The 26,960-nt window shown below is 36.3% G+C and overlaps 1 protein-coding gene across 2 annotated transcripts; it reads right to left on the bottom strand.

The window, feature by feature from the left end:
• Nucleotides 1–1,344: 1,344 nt before the first annotated feature.
• On the bottom strand, nt 1,345–26,926 carry LOC105226289 (uncharacterized). 2 transcript variants are annotated; one of them, XM_049452497.1, is made up of 7 exons: nt 24,959–26,926; nt 24,519–24,827; nt 8,535–9,780; nt 8,032–8,478; nt 7,383–7,973; nt 5,876–6,002; nt 1,345–5,810 (listed from the first exon to the last, which is right to left on the bottom strand). In XM_049452497.1, exons 2-7 carry the CDS (start codon nt 24,546–24,548, stop codon nt 5,423–5,425), a joined length of 2,829 nt encoding a protein of 942 aa, XP_049308454.1. In that variant the 5' UTR covers nt 24,549–24,827; nt 24,959–26,926; the 3' UTR covers nt 1,345–5,422. The 2 variants fall into 2 exon arrangements, with proteins under 2 accessions (XP_049308454.1, XP_049308453.1); XM_049452496.1 differs by having other exon boundaries at nt 24,519–24,814.
• Between the last annotated feature and the right edge of the window lie 34 nt (nt 26,927–26,960).

Below are 26,960 nucleotides of genomic sequence, written 5' to 3'. Positions count from 1 at the left end.
GCAGACTTGTAGAATAAGTTTCAAATATACGGTTTTTATGGAATCAGTCTCATTACTTAGTTGTCATACCTCATATGTTAACAGATTTTCTTCGTTTTTCGGCATTCTATCTCAATTTTGAGCGGCAAGTCTAATGATAATTACATCCAAGTCTTGTGTGGTATTAAAAAGCACCGCTAATATTATTTTACTCCTCTGTTGAAACGAAGTTACTTGCTTCTCACATTATTTCCGCCCAAAACGAAGACATTTCGTATTTGTTTCTTATACTCTCGAAAGACGTGGTCGCAGAGCATCTTTAGTTGAATTTTCTTTCTTATTGTTGCATCAACTTTTTGTTTAATTTTTGAAATAATATTTTTCTATTTTTTTCAATAAATATTTTTGTTATCTTAATTAATTCAAATTACAATTTATGCCCCTTAGTTTTACAGCATTTTTGCTTTAAAAGTAATTGGGTTAGTGGTACACATATTTTGCCAGGACTGATGTTGGCAATTACATATACATATGTAATATTATAGTATATTCTAATTCTAAATATGACAATGGTGTTTGACTATTTTTTATGATTTGCATTATTTACATGCATTTGACTATACAATTATTTATGCATTGAAAACAATATGAAATTATTACAATTAAATGTATTTATGATTAAAAAAATGTATATGGTATGTGATCCAAAAAATATATATTTTTCTTAAAAATTATATATATCGATTCTTCAATTTTTGAGAACCACATTAAAGTGTGAATTTAGTAAGAAATATGACATATTTTTAGGTTTTTTATATTAATGAAACAATTACATAATTATTTCAAAAAAAGTGTGGTGAATTGTGGAGAAAGTATCTCTTGCAGTACAATTTTTAATATTTGTAATTTAATATTTTTCTTTAAACTTATTTTTTTATTGAAACGTATTAGCTTAAAATAAATTTATAAATAAAAGTTAGTGAAAAATATTGATAAAGCTTTTGCTTATAACAAAAAAATTGAATTCCCCACTTGAAAAGCAAAATACTCTATCAATGCTGTAGATGCCCACTTAGTGTAAAATTAAAAACAAAAATTAAACAAAAAATAAAAAAAAAAATAAAAAAAAAAAAATGGCGTATTTCGATATGTTATGCTTTAAAAATTAACCGTTTAAAATTTTTTAACAAAATATTATATAGTTTTTGAGTTACAGCATAGTATAGTTTTGAGTATACATTTTATCCACTCAGTTTTATCAGCCCCCAGAATTCAAAAGTTTGAGTAAATTCCAACTTTTTTCAATTGAATTTTTTATTTGTTTTGCTACCAGCGAAATTTTTTTAGCTTTCATACACGGAAAAGACCGGAATCACTGCAGCAGTGAGGGAGATTTTTGTTCAGCTTACATGCGCCAGCTTGAAAAATATTTAATTTTCTTCAAAAATTTTATTGTGCATTACTAAATACTATGGGCAAAAAATAGTAAGACTTTTTAATTCAAATTTCGTTCGGAAACACCTTTCTAGTTTTCTTGGTTGGTATGACTGACATCTGTGCCAAATGTGACATCAGAATAATCATTAGTTTGTCTTTCTGAAGAGAATAAAATTATTCAACAAAGAATTTCCATTAAATTTTGTAAGCGGAAAGGTTCATAATGTTGGAAAATGCTTTCGGTAATAATTGTTTATCGCGAACCACGCCCAGGACGGACATCAACATCAACTGTTGATCAATACGTCAATAAAATAAAGGAATTGGTGCTTGAGAATCGATGATTAATAGTCAGAGATCTTACTGGCATTATAGAAATATCAGAAGGATCAGTGAAAACCATTTTGAATTATCATTTGGACCTAAGTTTTGTGTAAGCACAATTCCAAAATCACTCAATTTTTTCGAAAAAAAACGTCTATTAACGTCTGTAAAACAATTCCTACTACCAGGATGTCATAAAACGTATTATTACTCGCGATGAGTCTTCGATCTATGCTTACGACCCAGAAACAGATGATCAATCGGTCGAATATTGTGGCAAAAGTGAGGCGTAGTCGAAAAAACCACGTCAGAGCAGGTAAAAATTAAGATTACATATATGTAGAACTTTCTTCTATTATCGAGGTGTGGTGCACTCCGAATTACTACCGATCGGCCAAACTGTCAACAAGGAACACTACTTGAGCGCTATGCGTTGTTTGCGTGAAGCTGTACGTAAAAAGATGCCGGAATTATCTCTCTTGGTTTTTGTACCACAGTAATACACCGTAGCAGACTGCATTCATTCTTCGCGAGTTCTTCGTCAAAATTTCAACCAATATCGTGCAGCAACCACCGTATTCAACTGATTTAGCTCCGTGTGATTTCTGGCTATTCAGCAAACTCAAACGAATGCTCTGGGGAAATTGACTAAAATAACTGTTTCGAGTATTGAAAAAAACGTTGTCACAAGTGTTTTGTGGCCAAAGAGCATTAGATTGGGGGAGACGACATAGATTTTGCAAAATAAATTACGAATTTTAAAATTATAAAAAAGTCTTACTATTTTCTGTTCATATTAGTAATTAAAATATGTGTACTTAAATGTATATACCCTTAAAATTTTAAAACAATTGAAACAGTAGTTTTATCCCGCAATAGGTGTTGTGTTGTTATTGTCAATGGGATGTCGTCTTCGGAAATGTTACAAGGAAGCGTTTTAGATTCTCTCCTACTTGAGCTGTTAATCAACGACATTTCTTAATGTTTCTCTTGACTTAAAAATTTTCGAAATTATCAAAAACTCGGAAGATCCAATTAAACTGCAATGTGGTATTGATAATTTTTATAAAATGTGTAAATGAAATCAATGATCTTGGGGTAATCTTTAACAATGACTTTTCTTTCAATAATCCCATCGAATATATCACTTCTAGATCATTGTCTGTGCTTGGTTTTGTGCGTCGAAATGCTTCCAATTTTTCCGACCCCTATACGTTAAAATTATTGTATATATCTTTTGTTCATTCTATCTTGAAGTACTTGTATATAGTGTTCATTTGGAGACCATAGTATTGCATATTGTCAATTGATAGAATTGAGCGCTTTCAAAAAATGTTTCTTTTTTATATTTGCCTTCCGCTCCTTAGAGTTTGTTAACCCCATACCGTCGTATACGAGGTTTGACAATTAAGTAATGAGACTGATTTTATTGCCGCGCTTGTGGTAAACCTTGAAATTCCCTTTTTCTTTTTCCGGCATCCCTACCCTTTCTATTGATATATGTACCATCGCTCTAGCTTGTTTAGTTCGCCTGCTGCGTCAAGTTTAAGAGACGTGTGTTTGTAGTGCTCGTCACGAAAATGGAAAAACGAAATCAAGAGCAACGCGTCGCGATAAAATTTTGCGCCAGATTGGGCGAAACAGCTTCGGAAACGTACGCTAAAATTGTAGGAGTGTTATAGTGCTCTTAGTCCGGAAACCAAACGCCAAAGCTTACAATGGTTGCCTCCGAGCGCCTCCGCCCGAAAAAAGCTCGCATGAGCAAGTCGAAGGTGAAAATGATGAGTATTGCCTTTTTTGATAGCCGTGGAATCCTCCTCAAAGAATTCGTTCCACCGGGGAAAACTGTTAATCCACACCGCCCTCAGCGTGTCCCAGTATTTGGCCTCTAAAGGGATCGCTGTGTTACAACGGCCGCCTTATTCGCCCGACATGTTAACCTGTGACTTTTTTTGTTTCCTAAAACATAATCGGTGGTCAAAAGAACCCATTTTGAGTCGATTACGGACATCGAGGCGGATGTGACCAGGGTACTCGCGGACATCCCAGTCGAAGCGTTCCAGAAATGTTACGAAGCATGGAAAACGCGCTGGAATCGCTGTATAGCTGCCCAAGGGGACTACTTTGAAGGGGATGGCAGAGTTGTAGAATAATTTTCAAATATACGGTTTTTATGGAATCAGTCTCATTACTTAATTGTCATTCCTCGTAAATCTCGTTTATTCCTATTGCAGCTTAAATCACATCAAAACGACGGTTCGTTCTCTGCCTTTAATTTGTTTTCAATGTAATTAATGGATGTATTGACTAACCCTATCTGTTAAGAAAAAAAGTCCTCTCAATCGCACTTTGCTTGAGTTTAATTCGATTTTCGAGAAAGTTTTACTTGATTTTTCTCACTCTAGGGCTTCCTTCATGAACACACTTAATTCCATTTTTTGTTAACTTCTCTATTTGTTTAATTGTATTTTTATTAAATTATAATTCTGAATAAATAATATATAATTTAATCAAAATTTTTGAATAGTCTGTAAGAATTAATGTTCATAGATTTTAGTAATTAAATAAATAAATAATGTGAGACCTCATACAAATTTGTTGAGTCGGCAAAAGCAGCAGCTTGAATGAGATGTGCTACTCGCCTCAACTATTCTTCGGCATTGGCACCTTGGGACTAATACTTGTTCCGGTCTCTGTAAAGTTTTTTGGATTGAAAAACCTTCAACTCAAGTCAGGACGACAAAAACGACTTGGACATTTTCTTTGCCTGCAAGGATCAACAAATTTATAAGTGTGAAATCAATGTCTTGTCCGAAAGATGGCAAAAAGGTGTTGGATGAAAGAGATAATACAATATTAAAGAAATATTTAAATTGCAAAAACGAAATTACTTAGTGAACGACCCAAAATAATACAAATATATATAAAATAGTTTTAGGTTTTTTTCTGAAGGCGAGTTACAAAATAATGCACAACTCAGCTCAAATATTCCCGAAGGTATTTAACGACAGTGCTAACTCTGAGGTGCCAAACTCTCCACTCTCTTTGCTATCCGTACTTAGAAATACATATACTATTTTTTTGCGTATTTTTTGAGCTTTAAAACTTAAAACATTCTCTCTGAACTCGGAAACAGTTTATTAGTTTCCAATTATTTTTTTTTCAGCATGTATTTTTTGTACCTCGATAGGGCTACAACAAAAAGTATGAGTATGGTTAGTTACGATTCTGAGTGAACTGCCTTAAGGTTTATTTTTCCAAAATAAATTCGTTTTACTTCAGTTGAGTCAGTAACAGGTATCCTAATATCTACGATAATATGCAAATGATTTCTGTCAGAAAACTTCGACAAAGTTCGACAAGGTTCCAGAAAGCTATGATCTACTAGCACAACAACTTAGTATATAGTAATAAGTTGGAATACATATATGTGTGTAAATATGTAATTACTATTGATAGATATACTACTTGTCTGAGTAAATTATGTGCTACACATACTAATAGGAATTTCAAAAACACATTGGATTGAATCTAAATCAACATCAAAACAGTGTTCAATAACTACTACTGAATAGCATAAGCACAGGGAGACACATTTATCTCATTTTAAACTCCTTGTGCTACACAAATCATAAAACAGTCAATCAAATTGTTGTCAGGAAAAAATTTCCACCAAAACCGCTTAAGATACTGTTGAGTTCTCATCACTTTCATCGGGTTGTTCGAAGGGATCACGTTCGCGACTCTCAAGCAGCGCCGAAACCAGCAACGGTATGCTGCCCAACACCATGCAAGCGCCCATACAGTAGAAACATATCTCGTAGCTACCGGAAAGATCACGTAGAAAACCGGCTAACGGTGGCACCGAAATTGCGCCAATGCTCTGAAACATGCGCACCAAACCATAGCTGGAACTAATGCGATCCGTGCCGAAGATGTCAGCCAACAAAACCGGCATCAACACGTACCAGCTGCCCAAACAGAAGCCGTAAACAGCAGCGGAGAGCCCAATTAAATAAAGCGTGTTCTCAGACGGTATTGTAAGTACGGCTATGCCGGCGCCCAGTATACTAAAAGAGAGGTGTTTACATTTAGGAAAAAAATTTATATGTTGCTTTAGAAATTATTTACTTACCAAAAAATGTAGGTCTTTTTGCGATCGAAAAGTTGCAAATCGGACAACCAGCCAAGTCCCAAGCGTCCACATAAGTCCAACACAGCACTCACGGCGACTAGATAACCGGCCTGACTTTTGTTGTTGCCTAAACGTATAATAATAAAAATAGAACGTAAGGTATTGTCTAATACCGGAGAAAATTTTAAATATTATTGGTTAAAATGGTCATTCTGCTTCTAAATTCTTTGGAAACTAGTCGAGGTGGGAAAGAAAAAATCATTAGGCAAACTAAAAGAAAAGGCTTTGAACATTCCTTTGGTGATTTGATAAAAGACGTGGAATATCTGGTCCAACACCATCCTTTAACTTTGCCTTCGAGGTAGATACAAAGTATCAGAAGCAATATCTAAGTATCTCTTGGAAGTGACTTTACAAATAGCTTCGTCAATCCCAGCTTTATGTGATGCGGTGGTAGAAGAGCTTTACGAAGAGGCACCAAGGCTGAGCTTCTTTTGAAACCAACACTTTTTGAGCCAGTGATTTGGTAGGTCTCTACTAACCCATAGAGACAAAAAACAAAGGAATTTGGTAAACCCAGATTGTTCACAGCACGCTTGTCAGCCGAAGTCTTTATATAAAATTTCAATTTGCAAATTCCGAATTATAATGAGTTTCTTGAGGTGTCCGGAATGAAAGACAGAAATGGAAGTATTGCTTTAGATATTATAACAAATTTTTTCAAAGCCCAAACCTTCGCGGGTGGCGCTTTATTAGTTCAGATCATTCAATATATTTCTACATTGTATTCTAAACTGGGTCTGGCAGTGAACGAGGGCAAGGCGAAATATCTCCTGTCAACAAACAAACAGTCGTTGCACTCGCAACTTGACTCTCACGTCACTGTTGACAGTTATAACTTTGAAGTCGTAGATAATTTCGTCTATCTTGGAACCAGTGTAAACACTACCAAGAATGTCAGCCTGGAAATCTAACGTAGGATAACTCTTGCCAAAAGGTGCTACTTCGGACTGAATAGGCAGTTGAGAAGTAAAATCCTCTCTCGACGAACAAAAACCAAACTCTATAAGTCACTCATAATTCCCGTCCTGCTATATGGTGCAGAGGCTTGGACGATGACATCAACTGATGAGTCGACGTTGCGAGTTTTCGAGAAAAAAGGCTCCGTTGGAAGGACCAGGTGGAGAAGGATCTGGCTTCGCTTAAAATATCCAATTGGCGCAACGTAGCGAAAAGATGAAACGACTGGCATGCTGTTGTTAACTCGGCTGTAATCGCGTAAGCGGTGTCTATGCCAATAAAGAAGAAGAAGATTTCTAATTTCGAAAATGTTTTCATAAAAATTCATCAACGGTTCGGAAATGGCTCAAAACTAGTTTCAATCCACGAAAAGAAAAATAGAAATAGTAGTTCGGTTAGACTTCCAACTTTCCAAATTTGAAAATTTATTAAAGCTTTTTTGAAACCTATAAATATTCTCTCAAACATTAACTCTGATTTAACTCACCAATTGAAATGACATGTGCCGGTAGATAGTAAAGCATGTAAGGACAACCGACCGACATTAATGTCACACTCAAGCACATCAATATGAATGTGGTATCTTTCAATAAACTAATGTCCAAGTACATTTCGATGCGCTCACAGCAGGTGCGTGGTACATCGTCATCATCATCATCTTCGCTGACGCCAGCATCTATTGGTGGTTGCGCTACTATAGCACCGCTGAGATCATGCAGCTCGCCACGTTTATTCAGATCAGTAAAATTACTAACTGGTGTGGGTATCTCCATGCTTTTGCTGAGCCCACGTGTCACCACGGCCGGCGGAGAGAGTGGTTTCTCCAGATGTGCTTGTATTTTCGAAATGATTTCGTCATTCGCAAACACGTTCCGACGTCGTCGGCTACCACGATTTGAATCCGTGCCGGAATTCTTACGATACATCCAAGTGGAGTCGGTGCTGAGATCTTCCACAGAATGCATAATACCCGAACTGCGCACCTTCTTCATTGGCTTGATGAATGTGGTCTCACCAATAACATCCTTTACCTCATCATCATCAGTTTCGTGGCCAACAGCAGTTTGCTTTTCATTTGCTAAGGCAGTAATATGAGTTAGAAAGTACTAAACCCTACAATACTAGATAATACTTACCAGTTTGCTTGCCCGAGTATAGGTCGTTAAGTCGGTTTTTTGATTCCTCAAGAAACAGATGTTCGATAAATTTGTTGTTGAGCGTAGCATCACATGTGTCCAAGTATGTGGAGCCAGTAAGCATACCCGTTGTACTGGGGTTGATGTCATTCAGCGGTTTCGTCGATTCTTCCTCCTCCTCGTTTAACTTGCCACTTTCACTATTGTAATCCTCTATAGGTCTGTAAAGTGTGGCTGAGATGCAAACATGAAACATGCAACCGCCCAATATTAAAATCGTTCCATGGAAGCCGAATTTCTCTGCGAGATGTTTTATAAGCACCGGTAATATAAAACTACCAGCGGCGGTGCCCGAAACACAGATGCCATTTGCTAGCGCACGATGCTTGTCGAAATACTGTGACACAATTACGATTCCGGGGGTTGTAGAGAGTCCACCGCCGATACCTATGTGGATGAGTTAATATTTAAGAGCCTACTTTAAGGAAGTTCAGTAATTTTACCTGTTAAAACTCCAAAGGTAATGAGCAAATGTAACAGACTAGTCGCAAAGTAGCTAAGCGTAAGACCCAACGCACAGAATATACCGCCAACGAAAACCACCGAACGGCAAGAAAATCGCTGACATAGTGCACTAGAGACTGGCGCTAAAACTAAGCATAGTGCTGATAGTATGGCGGGTATCCAAGAAGCAACGGTGGCCGTTGAACTGGGAAATGTTTCCATTATTTCCACATAGAGCACGCCATATGACTTAACCAAGCCTGCAACCCAAAATTGCACTGAAAATGCGCCAAAAACAATTAGCCAACCATAACCACCATCTGGTGGATCAGTATTAACTGAGGAACGTGATGAAGCAGAGGTTGTACGCTTGCCCGCTACACACTGATCCGTATCGGCGGACCTGCCGTCGGCGGCATGTGCGGACAGATTAGCGCGTCGCGTTTGTTTAGCTCCACGTTTCGCGGATTGTTCGATCAGCTGCAACTGTCGATTCGAACGTATCTCACGCGATTTGGCGATTAATGGACGCGCTGTAATACTGGAGACAGTCAACAGATTTTCATTATCCTCTTCTTCAATTTCGGCAATTTGATGCTCCAAGAGGCTCGAGTGCAAAGTGCGGCTAACCGGTGCCGGACAGTATGGCGTGTTAATGGGCAACGTGGCCGGACGACGTTGTATGCCATGTGTGGTGGTGCCAGCGATCGTAGCCGTACCGTCCATCGGGCAATTGATTGTGGCACCAGCGGCCATAACTGCGGCGGTAGCTGTTGCATCCATTGATGTGGTCGAGTAGGCATTTTGTGCGCTACCGCCCATCGTTGATAAACCCATGCCGACGCCAGCTTGCAGACCAACGCCTCCAGCGATGCCCATGACTTTGTGGAATCCACCGCTATTAAGCGCATCCACTTGCTTGACGTCAAGTTCTGCGAGCGGTACCGGTGGCGCTGACACGACTGAGAAGAGCGAGCCAGTCGACTGTTGATACTCGGTGAGCAATGATGGTGGGGCGGGTTGAGAGCAAGCAACCGTTGTCGGCAGTTCACACGAAGCGCCGACAAGTGAGGGTGGCGGCGATGGTGGTATATCGGTGGCGGCGTGATGATTATGCCGATCGGTGATGTAAACGCCACAGTCACCATCGCTGTCCGTGGATGTGCGAATGAACCCTCCCGACTGGTGCTGGACTCCACCAGTTGGGTACGATTCACTCGTGCCGTGTAACGGTCCCCGTGAATTCTAAAAATGAGAAATCATTAAGATTAGGATTAGTTATACTAAAATTGTGTTCTGTGTAGAAAACAAGTTTGAAGTCTTCGCAATATGAATTTTAATGAATAAGTTTGAATTGGTTCGTATGAGAAACTTAAATGAAAGATTTCTTTAAACAATATGTAAATATGATCGATTCTTTTCGACAGTTTGTAGAGTTATTATGACGAATTTTATCATCAGAAAGAATGTTCGTTTAAATTTCTAATTAGGAAACGCTAAGTCCAAGTGCACTTTTCCGGATGTCTACCGTTAACACGAAAATAAGTCAAAATAATGTTTCCACGCATTTTTTGACAAGAAAAAGTATGGACTGATGGGAGTTGGCATCTGCTACAGGCTTCATTAGTGCTAGAGTTATGAAGAACTATTCAACATATAAAGCGGCCAAGGCACACTCACTATTGATATCTTTTGTTTTTGCTTTTCGACTGTGAATTTGTGGGCGTAGGAAAGGATCGATTTTCCCCACCTATAAAAAGTACTAAAATCCCTCTGAAATGTCAACCTCACCTTCTCGCGGTACCCCGCCTACGCCCTTGTAAACCTAGAGGCAAGGCTAGCAACTCTGAAACTAAGCTCGGATGCAAATAAAAAATCCGTTATCTTGAAACGCTTGATTATTACTGTCATAATATGCGTGCATATTGAATGTACATTATCTTTACATCATGTTCAAGTGCCAATAAGACAAAGAACGTCTCGAAGTAATATAAATATGGTTGTCGTTCAGGCAAGTGTTGCTGAACACCGCAATTTGTCGATTCCAAGACGTTCTCAAGAATTGGGACTATCTCAAACCACATCCTGGCTGATTTTGAAAAAGGATTTGGACTTGCATCCGTATAAAATTGTTCGGATTCTAGAACTGGACCATCGTATACGTCATGAGTTTGCTGATTTTGGCTTGAAACAACTTGAAAACGATAACAATTTTTAAAGAAAATTAATGAGTCTGACTTTCATTCGAGTGGTGAGGAAAATAAACCAAACTGTAGATTCTTGTGCGAAGAAAATCCATAAATTATTCATGACATAAGAAAAAAAGAAAGAGTACCCGAAAATTGGGTTCATCGATTTCGTTCTTGCAAAAGAAGTCGTGAAGGTCATTTCAATGAAGTTATATTCAGAGCTTAATTGTACCGATTGTACTTTACACTAAATAATGTAAGAAATGTAAGTTTTCTTAGGAAACTTTTAATTTGGCTGTATGGCATTCAACTGTGGGGTACGACCTGTGCAACCAATATTGATATAATTCAAAGGTTCCATTCTAAAATGCTTAGAACAATCACAGGTGCATCATGGTACATGCGTAATGTAAACATTCATAAAGATCTTGATATTTCTATTGGTAAAGAGGAAGATAGAGGACAGCAAAGTGATATATATTTCTAAACTTCGCGAAAATCCAAACCCATTGGCTAATGCTTTGGTAAATCTCTACAATCAAACGCGTTTAAAAAGAAATGATCTATCAGCCTACTGACTCTTTGTAAAATCTCTGATGCAAACGCGGATTCTACTACTGTTTTTTAACCTTGTGTGGGGCGCAAGTCGATGATTGGGTACATGTAGTTGCAGAATACCCAGAGTAGTCCGATATTGAGGATCTGAGTGGTATGGGAATTTGCTGAACAGATGAACGTTTAGATGTTAGCGGTGTGATTTCCACTAGTCGGAATGCCGAAGAGTTATGGTGTTTTGCGAGTGAATTATTTAGGCGGCGCAGGCGTTTTACTGGAAATTAGGGTTTGTTTTCGTATGAGTGGTGTGTGTAAGTGCTGTGTGAATGGGGTCTAACTCCTGATCACCAGTCCAGGACAATATGGATGCTCAACTGGTAGTAGTATCGGCTACGAAGTCTGACCGAAGACTTAATTGTGGTATACATACGGGAAGCATAAACTCTTACAGTTTGCCCCAACCTACTAATGCGGTTTGGTCCGTCGGGTAGTATGGTGATGGTTGTGGTTAAAATCCGAGTGCGGTACGTACTGAAACTTTGTCAGTTGAATGTGGAGTTGTATTACAACTGGGTGTAGGACCCAAAGTATGGCAGAGGTTTTAAATGGGCCGCGTACCCTACCAAGGAGATTAGTGTGTCCATTCCTCGCTGTCAACTGGTATTGAAAATGCCGGGCATTTTTAGGGTGCTAGTCAACGCATTGATTTGATCCGCTGTGCTCTTGAGCGTCATGGGGTAAGGCTGTTGTCCGTCTATCTGTCTGTACGTTTGCCTGTATATGGGTTAACTAGTCTCTCACTTTTTGATATATCGACCTGAAACACGTCCTTTTCTCTCCAATACGCTGTTAATTTGTCGGAACCGCCGATATCGAATTACTATAACACATAGCTACCATATAAATCGATCGGAATCAAGCGCTTGTATGAAAAACTTTTTTTCAGTTGACGAGATATCTTCACCACATTTGGCATCGGTAATCGTCCGAGGAATAGTGCATTCTTTGAATAAATAGTTCAAATCGGATAACTTATGTACTGCCATACAAACTGAGCGATCGCAATCAAGCCTTTTTATAGAATACTTTGTATTTGTGAACGGTATTATATCTTCGTAGCGAGCGAAATTAATAATTTTTTTTGTTTTTGGTAGCTTTCGTATACAAAAGTTAATAAACCATTAAAATCATGAGAATCGAAAATTGTCATTAAAATATTAACTTCTGAATTTGGAAATAATTGGCAATAAAGATTTTATAGATAACTATAATTACACGCTATTTCCTTACGACAAAAATCACGCAGATATGTTTTAGTGCAGCAACCAATTGATGGTTTGAAGAAGATTATATTATTTGAAAAAAACGTTTGCCACGCTTACAGATTCATTACACACGCCCATAGCTTATTGCCAAGCGCATAAGTTGCGAAGCCAATAAGCTTTTAATTATTTGAAGTAGTTTGATATTTATGCCATATAAATAAATTGGAGAGCGCGAACAGCACGCAAAGTAATATTTCCATTATTTGTTTTACGGTTATACCGATACAAGTCTGCAAAGCATGTATACCGTAGAATCGCCTTCAGCAGCTGTGCTTGGAAACGCTTTTTTGCTTTAAAAGTGTTCCACTTACATATATGTATATATACATATGTATGTACGAATGCATAAAGTATTCTACATACATACAACATGTGTGTATGTATATCTGAGAAATCGTCTCATAAATAGTTTTCTGCACTCAATCAATTACTTAAATTGCAGCTACAATTTACCTCACTTGTTTAATCGATTTAATAACAAGCGCCGCCAGCACAACTTGAGCGAATCAACAAATAAATAAATGAACTCATCAAATCGGAAAAAGTAAATAAATACAGGCGAATGACGGCGTTCGGGAAGATTCCATGAACTCAAAGGTAACCCCTTCGCGTCCGTCAAACACGATACTCTGCATAGCAGTCAAGGTCAAAGTGTAGGGCTCACTAAGCAAGGACAAATGTAGTAGCTTCACAGTAAAGAAGTAGGAGGTGAATAATTCATACAAATATGTATGTATGTATATTTGTAAATATGTATGTATACTTTTTACTGGAAATAGGTTTGATTTGAGAATGAAGGCAAGGTCTACAAATAATTTCTTGTCATCCAGAGAATTTCGGGCATGGGAGCATTCGAGGTCTAACTCACGTTTACAAGCAAAAATACCTAAAATTTAGGGAATGATGAGAAGATACATACATACGTCGGCAAGTTATGTGTATAACTGGGACATGGTTAGCAAGTAAATATGTATATGGGACATATTTTGTATAATGAAAATAGTCTCCTAAAAGCTGATATAAGTACATATCGAGCTTCCTATTGGCACTTGGTAGAAGAGACTGTAGAAACATGAAGAGAATACTAACTGGTTACTGTCTGGTGGAAACACACGCCCGCAGGATGGCGCCGACAGAACGAGAAGACTGCAGGAAATGTCTATAGCAGAGCAACAGGGAAACAATGGAGCATCTCTTGTGCACTTGTCCTGCATTGGCAAGACTACGCTGCAAGCATCTAGGGTCCCCACGGTATGATACACTGGAGGTAGTATCGATAGTGAGGCCACAGAGTCATTCGCGTCAAGCGCAGACATCCTAAAATATGATTACGCCTCTTGGTCTTAGTAACTGAACTCAATCTGGTATCGCAAAGGATCAAACTGGTGTATGCGTGGCTTATTGGCCTACCAGATTAACATAACCTAACCTACTATTGTGATTAGAAAAATGAATTCAGCATAGTGCTGATGATGCCTATATGATCAGAAGGGCCTCAGGGCTGATGTTATTAGACTCAGAGAAGCTGGATTTTAATGTGAATATGTAGCTGAACACTCTAAAATCCCCGCATGCTTTGACTTCATACTAAAACAATGGGATCATAAAGCTTCGACAGTCCTTTCTCTGACATCATACCTGCTAAAGAGATAAAAAGAAGCCGCAAAAGTAAGGAGCAGTGATAAAGTGAGGCTACTGGTCGCCTTCTATACTGGCCATTGCATACTCAAGAAGCACTTATTCAACATGGGCCTAGCTTCTTGTGCAAATTGCCGGTTCTGCGACTTGAAGTCTGAAACTCCAGAAGACCTGCTAATGGATTGCACAGCAGTATGTAGATGCAGGACTAAGGCCCTTGGATTCATGTTTCCAAATAGGGATCACATTGTCTCATGCCATCCTCATTCATTTATCTTATCTTAATTTAAGAAGCAGTGAGCTTCCTAATGGATAGGTCACAGCTGTTGGAAGGTTGATAAGGTGTCTATTGTTAGGCTTCTTGGTTATACAAGTAGTAGAGTTTTTGAAGCCAAGTTTGCTGCCATCGAAGTATCAATTGATCTACTCCTCCGGGGCGTAGCACACTTGAGGGAAGTAACTATATACTTCAATAATAAAGCCTCAATAGCCTTGTACTTAATGAAGGAATAACCTTATCACTAACTAGTTTGGGTAGCAAAACCGCGGAATTTCCGAGCTGATGAGTCGGCAAAAAGGATACTTCAGCCTGGTGTTGGGGTTGGAACGAGTCGGAGTTTCGCTTTCCTCTTGGGGAGTGTTATTGGAAGTTGGGCCTGGCAGTAGCTTGATGAGCGCTACGCCACTATCGCTATATCCATCTGCCCCAAAGTCAATCGCCGGGGAACCAGCGACCTCTTCGCTTTCAGCAAGGTTAAGTTTTCTCTAACTGTAGGGATTATTAATAGATATCGTCCTATTGGTGTCAATGCGATAAGGCTAAAACTCTGCTTAAAGAAAGACAGCCTTGAATCAAGATTTGATTTCCCCAATTTCTGATTGCGCATTTGCGAGATCAAAGCTAAAACTTATGTGGGGATCCAGCTAAGCTAGCGGGAGTAGAAATTAAAGACACACGCAGATTTATATTGGATGCAAGGCGCTTTGTTGATACTTAAGATTTAATTACTCGAGATAACTAGTCCAAGTAGGATTCTATGACTTTTTTGGTGTCTGTAGCGAAAAGAAGGACAAGAGGAGGATAATCATTGGGCTTGGCTACTTTAGTTTTGCTATAATAGATTGTGACAAAAAAGATCCTGGAATTTGTAATTGCAAAGACTGTCCTTAATTACTATGCCAAATATGAGCACGATCTGTCAAACAGTTTGTTTACAGCAGCTGCTTAAGTTGATACACTTCAGTAGTGGGTTGCGACTTTTACAATGAATAAAAATATCGAATAAAGAATTTTTTCAACCAAATTAAATTTTATCAAATACAGAAGTCTAGGAGTGGTAAGAAGCCTACAAAGACGGTCGGCAGATCATTGAAAACATGTCTCGTTCTGTACGACCTTTGACCTCTTTAACTGATAAAAATATTAAGAACTTGAAAATCGTCAGGCAAGTGTTAGAGAGATGACAAGAGAGCTCGACATTTCTCGCGAGTCCGTTTGAATGATTTTGGTGGTGAATATTTTGGGTATGAAACGCGTTCTTGCTTGACTCGTCCCGGTAAAGCTTCGCTTGATCGTGCGAATTCCGATCCTTCATTCATGGAGATAATTATTACTGCCAATGAGACATGGGTTTATCAGTTTGAAATGCAACCAAGTCAACAATCATCGGAATAGAGGGTAAAAAACGAGCCGAAACCAAAAAACCAAGCCAAAACCGCTCAAAAAGCAAGATGATTCTCATTGTTTTTTGATATTCGTGAAGAACAGATCGTCAAAAGAAGTTTTATATAGCCGTATTGAGACGTTTGCGTGAGAACATCTGTCGAAAACGGCCGGGATGGTCGAGGAACAGCTCATGCATAGTGCACGATGATATGCACCATCGTATCGAGCCACGATTGCGACCGCATTTAAAGCCAAAAACGCAATGAATATACCATCGATCAACCACCGTATTCACCAGATTTGGACAGGTGTGATTTTTTCTTGTTTCCCAAACTGAAATTGCCGTTCTGTGGAACTCGTTTTCAGTCAATCGAAGAGATAACACAAAATTCGTTGGAGGAGCCAAAAGGTGCTTATGAAAAGTGTTTCGAGACTTGAAAAATTTTTGGTATAAGTGTATTAAATCTGGTGAGGATTACTTTGAAGACAACAAAATAAATATTGATAAATAATTCAATATTTTGCGTTTTATATACTTTTTTGTCACAATGTATATAAGAACTAATGAATGTTGTATATATACATGTAATGAAAGTCCATTTCAAAAAGCTTTAAGCCCCAATTAAATATGCACTAAGATATAGTTTTAGTATACAAAAGTATATGATGTGTATATACACATGTAAGTATATGTATGTTTGCAGTTGCTAATAGGGATTTAAGGTCACACTGATACAGACGCCGTTGAACCCATTTGCCCTGCACTGAACTTCACACATCATTTACTTATGCTTTGGTGCTAAAATCGGAACTATTTGTATATTATATACTTACAGCACATATTTATGCACATAAGTATATGCAAAAGAGATTGTCAATAAAATATATATAAATTACAGTTATAGTAACTGCACTCTTGCATATGTAAGAATATGTGAATTTCGTGTACGCCAATAACACATAACCTCAAATTGGTGCGCACAACCCCATGACACCTTAAGGTCAAGAAGCAACCGTTAGGCGGCATACAAACCACCAATTGCGGCTTTGTACAAGTGTGTGCGCAACGAAACCGTGCGGTGTCAATGGACCTGAACGCGTAGCCATTAACAAAGGCAGTAAATAAATAAATGTGAAAAGCGAAAATAAAAGGATTAACAAAGCCAAGAGAACCATGCATTGAACATGCGCAGTGATTGTGCTACAAAGAGTGTGTTTCGAGAGAGTGAGAGATGCATAGTAATGAAATATAGCAACAGTTACAAAGTAAAACTGGTCAACTGTGCGATAGTTGTGTGAGGTAATCTGCCGGCTGACGAGCAAATACTTACACACATGCATATAAATACACATATATACATATATATATATTGTTATATACATGTATGTACATATGCACATATACGCTGAGTTGCATTGGGAACAAACTGTGTTATTTTTATTATTTTGCTTTAGTTGGTCTGTATGTATGCATATACAATATATATGAGTGTATGTGTGTGTGTAATTATTATTGGCATGCAGGAAGCTGTAAAAGTTCAAGAACATCTGTTCGGTGCTCCAAATACGTGCATGTTGGCTTCTCTTAAACCTAAGGGCTTTGCATTGAAAGTAAAACCGTTTTTGTGCGCTTCACTTTGCGTATGTGTGCAGCTGCATGTATGTGTGCTTGTTACATGCTACACCAAATGCAGTTATTTTACTTAAAGCGCTTGCAGCAGTTATGGCATTCCGTTGAATTGACAGAGATTTTGATTGCTCCTACTAAGTAGTGTTTTCGGTGCTACAGTGCGTATACGTAATGACTCTCATATGTAATATCGCCTTTCAAAAGCAAAAACTATCAAGTGATTATTTTCGCTTATGTTATTTCTCAATAAATTAACCTAGTTTTTATTTAGAAATAATTACTATAATTGACCACACTTAACAACTGCTGACGTGATCTGGGCAGTTAATTTACACCCTCATGAATCATGGAATGTGGCGTTGTTCAATAATGAATATTGCGCCATGGATTGTTACAATCAAATTATGTACCTTTTTACACTTGTTAGAGCGGTTGGTCATTAGTTTTCTTTCCTTTTCCGCTATTTCATCATAATGTTAGTCTATTTCTATACCGTGTCGAGGATATAATATTCCACTAAGGATAGTTTATTTGCTTGTTCGTTCCGAATATGTATTATACATATTGTAATAAAAAAGTATCCGGAAATTGTAAATAAAACGCAAAATATTTAATTATATTTAATTTTTCGCCGTCAGAGTCATCCCCAGCAGATATACTAAAGGGTGATTTTTTAAGAGCTTGATAACTTTTTTAAAAAAAAAAACGCATAAAATTTGCAAAATCTCATCGGTTCTTTATTTGAAACGTTAGATTGGTTCATGACATTTACTTTTTGAAGATAATTTCATTTAAATGTTGACCGCGGCTGCGTCTTAGGTGGTCCATTCGGAAAGTCCAATTTTGGGCAACTTTTTCGAGCATTTCGGCCGGAATAGCCCGAATTTCTTCGGAAATGTTGTCTTCCAAAGCTGGAATAGTTGCTGGCTTATTTCTGTAGACTTTAGACTTGACGTAGCCCCACAAAAAATAGTCTAAAGGCGTTAAATCGCATGATCTTCTTGGCCAACTTACGGGTCCATTTCTTGAGATGAATTGTTGTCCGAAGTTTTCCCTCAAAATGGCCATAGAATCGCGAGCTGTGTGGCATGTAGCGCCATCTTGTTGAAACCACATGTCAACCCAGTTCAGTTCTTCCATTTTTGGCAACAAAAAGTTTGTTAGCATCGAACGATAGCGATCGCCATTCACCGTAACGTTGCGTCCAACAGCATCTTTGAAAAAATACGGTCCAATGATTCCACCAGCGTACAAACCACACCAAACAGTGCATTTTTCGGGATGCATGGGCAGTTCTTGAACGGCTTCTGGTTGCTCTTCACCCCAAATGCGGCAATTTTGCTTATTTACGTAGCCATTCAACCAGAAATGAGCCTCATCGCTGAACAAAACACGCGCGCGAAACACATTTCGAACCGAACACTGATTTTGGTAATAAAATTCAATGATTTGCAAGCGTTGCTCGTTAGTAAGTCTATTCATGATGAAATGTCAAAGCATACTGAGCATCTTTCTCTTTGACACCATGTCTGAAATCCCACGTGATCTGTCAAATACTAATGCATGAAAATCCTAACCTCAAAAAAATCACCCGTTATATGTGTATAGAATTGTAGAAAAAATAATTCCATTCTCATTGCAATAGATGGGTTTACCAAACTATATCTCGCTTTGTATGTATTAGTGCGATCGGGTTATGGCATTAGAAAGTTGAGATTTCATTCTAAAAACATTACCTTCACCACTTTGTACCTAAATCCGTTTGAAATCATTTGAATAAGGTTTTACAAAAATAAAAAAAATTCTTAAAGACTTAGACGACGGATTTGTTTTCGATTATAACTATTTAAAAAAAAAATGTCGGGAAATTTTCCCTGAAATTTTCATTTTTTGATAAAATGTCTGCCAAAAATCCAATTTTCAGTTTTTTTTCCTTCGTTCAAGTTCTAAGTTTAGATTTTAATTAAAACACATAATTTTTGGTTCAGATGATCCTGTAAGGAGCTATCACCAAAAGAGCGTCGCAATGGACAAGTTTAAAATATTGTTTTCCAAAAATTTCAGAATTTCTATGTTAATAGTGTATGTTTGTAACAAAAAAAAATCTTTTAAAATATTTCATTTTTATATGAGAAAAAAAATTGTTGAAAAAAGGTTGTTTTTTACCCGAGGAAAATATTAATCGCTCAGAAACTGTCTGCTTTGGCCAGTAGAAGAGAAATTGTTTTTCATCTCGACAATACCAGGCCACACAGCTCGCTAGTGACTCGCCAGAAAATTCCGGTGATTGGTCGGAGTTCATGCCATTTTCGGTACAATTTTATCAAGTTTTTTTAATGAAATTGCATAAAAAATATTATAACTACAGTTATTATTTAAAAAGCAAAGGAAAGCTTGCAATTCTTAATATGCGTGTAGGCAGGAGTTGTTTTCCCCTCATCTCACGCACTTGTGCTACTATTATGCTATTGTAAGACCAATTCTGCTCTACGGTACACTAGTATGGTGGACAGGAAATCCATCGACTGGAAGCCAATGGAAAAGGTTCAGAGGCTCTCTGCGCAGTGCATATTAGGAGCTTTAAGAACAACTACTTTGGAGGATGGAGTCATGTGTAGAAGTTCACGCAAGTGAGGAAAGTTCTCTGATTGTCATTCACTTGGGAGTGGCCAGAAACGATTCTTTTACATGTGACTCAAGCAGCTCACGACTTCCGGTCTTTGACCAAGTATCCTCTGGGTAGCCTAAGAACATCCGTTTGAAGGCGAGCTAATGTGAGAAGGCGAAACATCCCACGTAAAAAAACATCCCCAATGAAAAAGTGTAAACAGCCTGCGGTTGTTAACTCGGCTATAATCGTGTAAGCGGTGTCTACGCCAATTAAGAAGAAGAAGAACAACTACAACAGCGGCTCTTGAATGATACTAAACCTGCCACCCAAAGGCCTCTTTTCTGAAAACTGCGCAGCAAAAACGGTGGGACAATTACTGGCCGCTGGAAGTTTTACATATATAAAATCTTCGGGCTGCTGGGAAAACATCGACTACATGATCAATCTTTACAACTGGGGAAGAAGGCTGGATAGAAAAATATGGCTGGCGAAAAGGTATGTTAGCTATGCGCAACACTTTAACCACCTATACGGATGGTTCGAAAATGGAGAATGGAGGTGGTGCGTAAATATATTGTCCAGAGTGAGGCATATGGAAACCTTTTAAGTTGCCAGACCACTTCAGTATATTTCAAGCTAAGGACTTTGCTATTGCGAAAACTGGGGAGGTAGCCTCTAATGCACCTTGAGGAAATTCCAAAGTCAACATCTAAGTAGACAGTCAATCAATAATCAAGGCAGTAACTTCTTATCGCATATCGGGTGTCTTGGAAAGCAGTAAAAAATGTTGTCAGAAGTAAGCAACTTCCCTTCTACTGGGTGTCAGGCCAATGAAATAGTGGGCAATGAAATAGTGGACGAAATTTCCTGTATGGTGAACGACAAACATCTGAAAACGTGATCAACATTGGGAAACTCATGCATTGTCTATACGACGATATCGTCAGAAGCATGGCAAAGAAAATCAAAACCTGATAGAACGAGCTACATGGGTGCAAAACTGAAAAAGTCACGTGCAAAACGGTAGATAGCAAACTATAGAAGTGTGGCACTCGATAGAAGAGACTGTAGGAACATGAAGGAATACTAACTGTGAACCTGAGAAGGAGAGTCTGGTAAAATTCGCGTCAAGCGCAGGCATCCTTAAGGATGACTACTCCACGTGGACATATGTAGTAACTGAATTCATCTGGTATCGCTAAGACCAAACAGGTCTACTATGCTTGGCCTGCCAGATAAACCTAACCTCACTTATTATTCAAAAAAATATAAAAAAAAAACATATTTAGACAGCATTGGTTGCATATTTTCTACCTGTGATTTCAAAACAAAATTTATCCTTACAAGCCATCCGAAAATTTAAAATATAATTATTTCAAAAACGCAAAACTTTTTGTGGCATATAATTCGCCTCGCAAACCTAAATCGATTTAAAAAGTTCGTCCTTAGGCAATACGAAGAAAAACGTGCTCCGTAAGAAAATAATTTGTTTGCCATGGAACTGCTCGCATCATAAAAAGTTAATTGAAATAAGCGAAATGTTTCTGCAAATAAGTGCATTTCCTGTGCAGGAACAAACATACGAATTGAAGAAGTGCATACAAATGCGAACGCTTAGTCATCGCAAAATGGAACTGCATGACTGTAAAGACCTTAACACAGATTTATGCACATTTAGAACATACATACATTTACATACATACATACATACATACAAACATTTGTATGCACAAACTATTTAGACTTTTTTGCTATGATTCATTGCAATCAAATATACATACATGCATACTAATGAGGCAATTTTATGAAAATATTCAGAGATTAAAAATTGCTGTAAAAACTGTTAAGGTTATGTTCGTGTGAATTCTAGGGACACAGGTAAAAATGAAGCAACTTCCCATTTTCTAAGAGATTTTGAATGACTGGCGCATACTTTTTATGGGAAAAATACTATCCTAGTAGCAATCTTTGTAAGAAAGTCATAGTAATTAGTTTGAAAAAAAATGTTTTGTTTCGACTGCATAAGAAAGTTATGTATGCACTGGAACAGAGCCTAGATGAGTCACAGTCAACCAATTGAAGTCAACTGAGCTACTCATTGTTTCAAATATCATGTTTTCGACTACGAAATCTCTATCTAAATGACGAAAATACGAAAGCTATCTTTATGCCCAATAATAACGATATCTTATTGACGAGAAATATTTTGATTTTTTCTAACGCAGATCAATTAGGACCATATTTTCTAGTAAAGAGATTTTTGCATTATTTTTTATCGACAAAAAAGACCAGAACCTCTGCTGCAGTCGAAGGAATTTTTTTTAGCGCCGTCGGAGATCCGATCATATTCTTCAAATATGTATGTAAAAGTAAACCTTCAAAATTTTAAAACAGTTGATGCAGTAGTTTTTCAATTTTTTTCTTGAAAATTACAAAATATCGCCAATTAAAAGTCGACAATTAAATAATTTATCATTAAATTTTTTAATTCAAAAATCGGAGTTAAAAAGTGTTCAAATATTATTTCTTCAAAAATAAAAAAAAATATTTTTCTAATAAAAAACGATATTGAAAAAGTTAAAATCTACATATTTCTTACTGAACTAACATTTTCAATTAAGGTCAGAAACTTGAAAATTATCTTTAAGTAAGTTCTTTGAGAAAAAAGAAACAAGAAAAGAAAATCAAATTGATTTAAAAAAAGTGTATCCAGCTTTTAGCAGTCAAAATTTATTTTTAATTTTGCAATCCGGTTTGAAAATTTTTTTTAACTGTTTTTGGGGATTATAAAATAAAAAAAAAATCAATTAGCTTAAAAAATAATTTTTAGTTCGATATTTGGTTTTCCAAAATTTATTTTTCATTTTCAAACCGATAATTGAAATTGGAAATTTGTTAAATATTTTTAATTAAAAAAATTAAATGAATTAAAAAGTTAAATGAATTAAAAAAATTAAATTAATTAAAAAAAATTAAATTAATTAAAAAATATGTACATATGTATATATGTATATGTATATTTGTTTAAGAAAAAATAATTTCTAATACCTCTTTTTGCGACTAAGAATTTATTTTTACTTTTCAAATTTTAAAATTTTTGACCTCAAAAGAAATTGGAAAATTATTTTTTATTAATTTAAAAAACAAATTAAATTTCACAATTAAAAAATTTTTAATCCGGTTTTCGAATTAAAATTTATTCTAAATTTTGCCATCCGATTTTTGGGAATCAGAAATTGGAAAATTTTTGTTAATTAATTTTTTCGAGTAAGAAAACAACAATAAAATAAAATTAATTTAATTAAAAAAATTTATCCAGTTTTAATTAATTTAATTAAAAAAAAATTATTTTTAATTCCATTTTTGGTTTTCAAAATTTATTTTTAACTTTCAATCCGCTGATTGAAGTTAGAAATTAAATAATTATTTTTAACTAAAAAAATTAAATTTAAAAAAAAAAAAACATTTTTAATTTAATTTTTGGTTTGCAAATTTTTTTTGTAATTCTCAATACGATAATTGGTTTTAAAAGTTTTAACATTATTTTTAATAAAAAAGAAAATGAAATTTATTGAAAAAAAAAATTATTTTAAATTTGATTTTTGGTTTTCAAAATTTATTTGTAATTTTCAATCGGATCATTGAAATTAGAAACTTTATAATTATTTTTAATAAAAAAGTGAAATTTTTTGAAAAAAGTATTTTAATTAGATTTTTGGTATTAAAAATGTATTTTTAATTTTTAATCCGGTAATTGAAATTGGAAATTTGATACTTATATATTTTATTTAAATTTAACATTATTTTTAATTGAAAAGAAATGAAATTTATTGGAAAAAAATTATTTTAAATTCGATTTTTGGTTTTCAAAATTTATTTTTTTTAAAAAATTAAATTTATTGAAAAAAATATTTTTAATTCGATTTTTGGTATTAAAATGTATTTTTAATCCGGTAATTGAAATTGGAAATTTGATAATTATAGATTTTTTTTAAATTAAATTTTTTTTAATTTAATTTTTGGTTTTCAAAATTTATTTACTTTCAATCCCATAATGGGAATTAAAAATTTAAACATTATTTTTAATATTATATTATTATATATGTATATATGTACATATATATTATTAATACATACATATATGTATATTTAAAAAATAAAATTTATTAAAAAGAAAATTATTTTTAATTCGTTTTGAAAATAATTTTTAATTTTTAAGCCGACAATTTGGAATTAGAAATTTTAAACTTATTTTCAAACAGGATTTTCTGATCTACAAAATTAATACAAATTTAATTTAAAAACAATATTAATGCAATATTTTTTTAATGCATAATTAGCATCGCTGCAATTATGTGTAGGTACTCACCGGAAAATTCCATTCTCGGGGCAAAGACATTTTTTACTAATCGAAAAACGTTTTTGGTTTTGGCGTTTTGCACGTTTGAAACCTAAATGCATTGGTTTAAATCGGCTTTTTTTGATGCAAGCGAATAGTTGCGACAGGACCAACGTCGGCGGAATTTTTACTTTGACTTACGAAGCGAGCGACGGCACCAAGCAGCGTACGATGCCGACACCGACACCAGCAACAACAACGGCAACGGCGTAAATGTGCTGCTAGTGTTGTTGTTGTAGTTGTTGTTACAGCTGCTGTTGCAATGGCTAATAGACGGGACTCAACGACCAACCAACCGACAACCACACGAAAATTGTACAAAATTTATAAAAGAAAAAAAAGAGGCAAGAAAACAATGTAAGTAACGCTTATGAACAAAAGCGTTTGTAAATTAGTAAAAAAATATTTACGTTTTAGGCGCAGCCTTTGGCACAGATTTTTCACGTTATTTTCAGTTACTTTTGGTACGTAGTGTTTTATTTTTGTTTTGTTGCAATTGTTTATATGTAAATTTGTAACAATTTAAAAAAAATCGAAGAATATCGGCGCGGAAATCCAACTTGCGCTTGGCCAAGTTAAACCGTGTGCGTACAATTTATGGCAACATTTTGCTGGTTTTTGGCATAGAATTTATGTTTTCAAGTAGTCAAACAGAGCCACTGCTTATAATGAGTGAATGTGAGTCAAGGTGAGCGCGTTACAATATTGGTTACGTATACGACAGCGCGTACTATCACAGCGGCGTACACGGAATGTGTCGTAGTAAATTGTAGGATAGTTGATGCACACTAATTAACAGTAAAAAAAATATATATTTCGTTTAAGGATGCGCTTCAAAGTGTTGCTGCTGTCAGTGTAGTTGTGCGCTCTTGCTCAGTAACGGTTTGCTCTCAATTGCACGCTCACGTTTTGCTTTGCAATTTCCGCACTCTCTAACTGTCGCACTCACTATCTGTCGCTGTGTGCTTTTTCGCTTTAAGTAACGGTGTGTTTCCCGTGCGTTGTCAACGCTCTACCGGAAGCACTGGGTACGCCACTCACCCCGCTGTCAACAGCTGTGACTATTGCCTTCCTTACTATAAATATAGTTGCACTAAAGTTCACTGTATTTGCTTGTTTGTTTTTGCAATTGCTCGGCGTTCCAGTTCACTTCACCGTTTAGCTTAGTCCTTTCGTGACAACTCGTAGCAAGGCTTCGCTGTTAATTCCCGATCCGCACTTGCCGTATAGCTGCGCTGTGCTTTGTTGCTGTTAGCTGCCAAACGTACATATATGTTTTATGTTACAAATCGATATTTTCCCTTCTGCCGCACTCCACGCGCGGCACGTTATGGAATTAATTTGCTTTTACCGTGTTAAATAGGCATCAATTTCTGTTACTTGCTTGAATATTTTGCTCTAAGTATACAAATAGTTTGCAAAGTTCTTCCGTTGGATGCCTGGAATTGCATGCGATTACGTTTTTTCCCAGCGCTGCTTGTAGTTAATTGAATTGTGCAATGCTCTGTTAAAAATTCCTTCAAATGTTTGCCACAAACGGCAAAAAGCCTGTAATCATCGATTTTTGCAATGCTCTCTAGTTTTATTATTTATTTATTGCAGCAATTATGCAAAACTTGCAATTTAGTGTATAAAAAAACGATATTGATAAATTCTCTGCGATTTTATATCCAACCAGAAGAACTCTTGTGTAATTGCTGAATTTTTTTCTTGTAACGCCGCTGTTTGATGCGCTTCACTGTTTTAATGCGTCCGACACGGGAAAAAGTCAATACTCAACTGCACTCAGCGCATTCGGCAGTTAACCAAGACGCAACGATTTGGTATCATCTGTTCGTGTCCTTTGTCTATGCGCCAGCACAGATGAGAATTGGTGTCGCGAAATGTTCAATTAATCGGTGTGTGGCAGTGAGCGGGGTGAGCCAAATGCGACAGCTGCGCAGTTGATGGCAACTCGTGCAACTCACACATGCACACATATTTACATAAGATTTTCCTTGTTTTTGTTTTGCTCCTTACTTTTAGTGCCTGCTTGTTTTTGTGCGCAATTTCCAAACAGTACAAACACAGGCATACACACGGCCTACAGCAGCGGAAAAAAATGTAGAAGCAAGAAAATTTTCGCGCAGCTATCGAAATAACAGTTTAGCTTAACATAATGCAGTTTAATGTTAATAAATCTAATTAATTTGCTCCAGGTGTCATTAGCTTGCTTGCAAACAAATACACTTTCCTGCAGCTAGTGCTAAAATTTCATCAACATAACTTTCAATTTTATGCTCTAGCAACATTAAAAATTTAAAATAAATATCTTTAAATGTTTTTCATGCACTTGTAGTTAATTTTTTTTTTAAACAGAGCAACGTTCCAACGTATAAGCAATTATTCTTAAAATTTTTCAAAAGGTGGCGT

The sequence above is a fragment of the Bactrocera dorsalis genome, chromosome 3 (assembly GCF_023373825.1).
Source record: "Bactrocera dorsalis isolate Fly_Bdor chromosome 3, ASM2337382v1, whole genome shotgun sequence".
In the NCBI taxonomy this organism is placed as follows: Eukaryota; Metazoa; Arthropoda; class Insecta; order Diptera; family Tephritidae; genus Bactrocera; species Bactrocera dorsalis.
Note: the sequence above shows the minus strand (reverse complement) of the source record. Positions and strands in the feature narration are given on the sequence as shown.

Bases quoted from the DNA above. Each gene is read 5' to 3' on its own strand.
- LOC105226289 (XM_049452497.1), bottom strand. From the start codon at position 24,548: ATGTCTTTGCCCCGAGAATGGAATTTTCCG. The intron at 7,974-8,031 runs GTAAGTATTATC...TTACTGCCTTAG, and splicing joins ATACTCGGGCAAGCAAACTG to CAAATGAAAAGCAAACTGCT. The intron at 6,003-7,382 runs GTGAGTTAAATC...TTATACGTTTAG, and splicing joins GGCACATGTCATTTCAATTG to GCAACAACAAAAGTCAGGCC.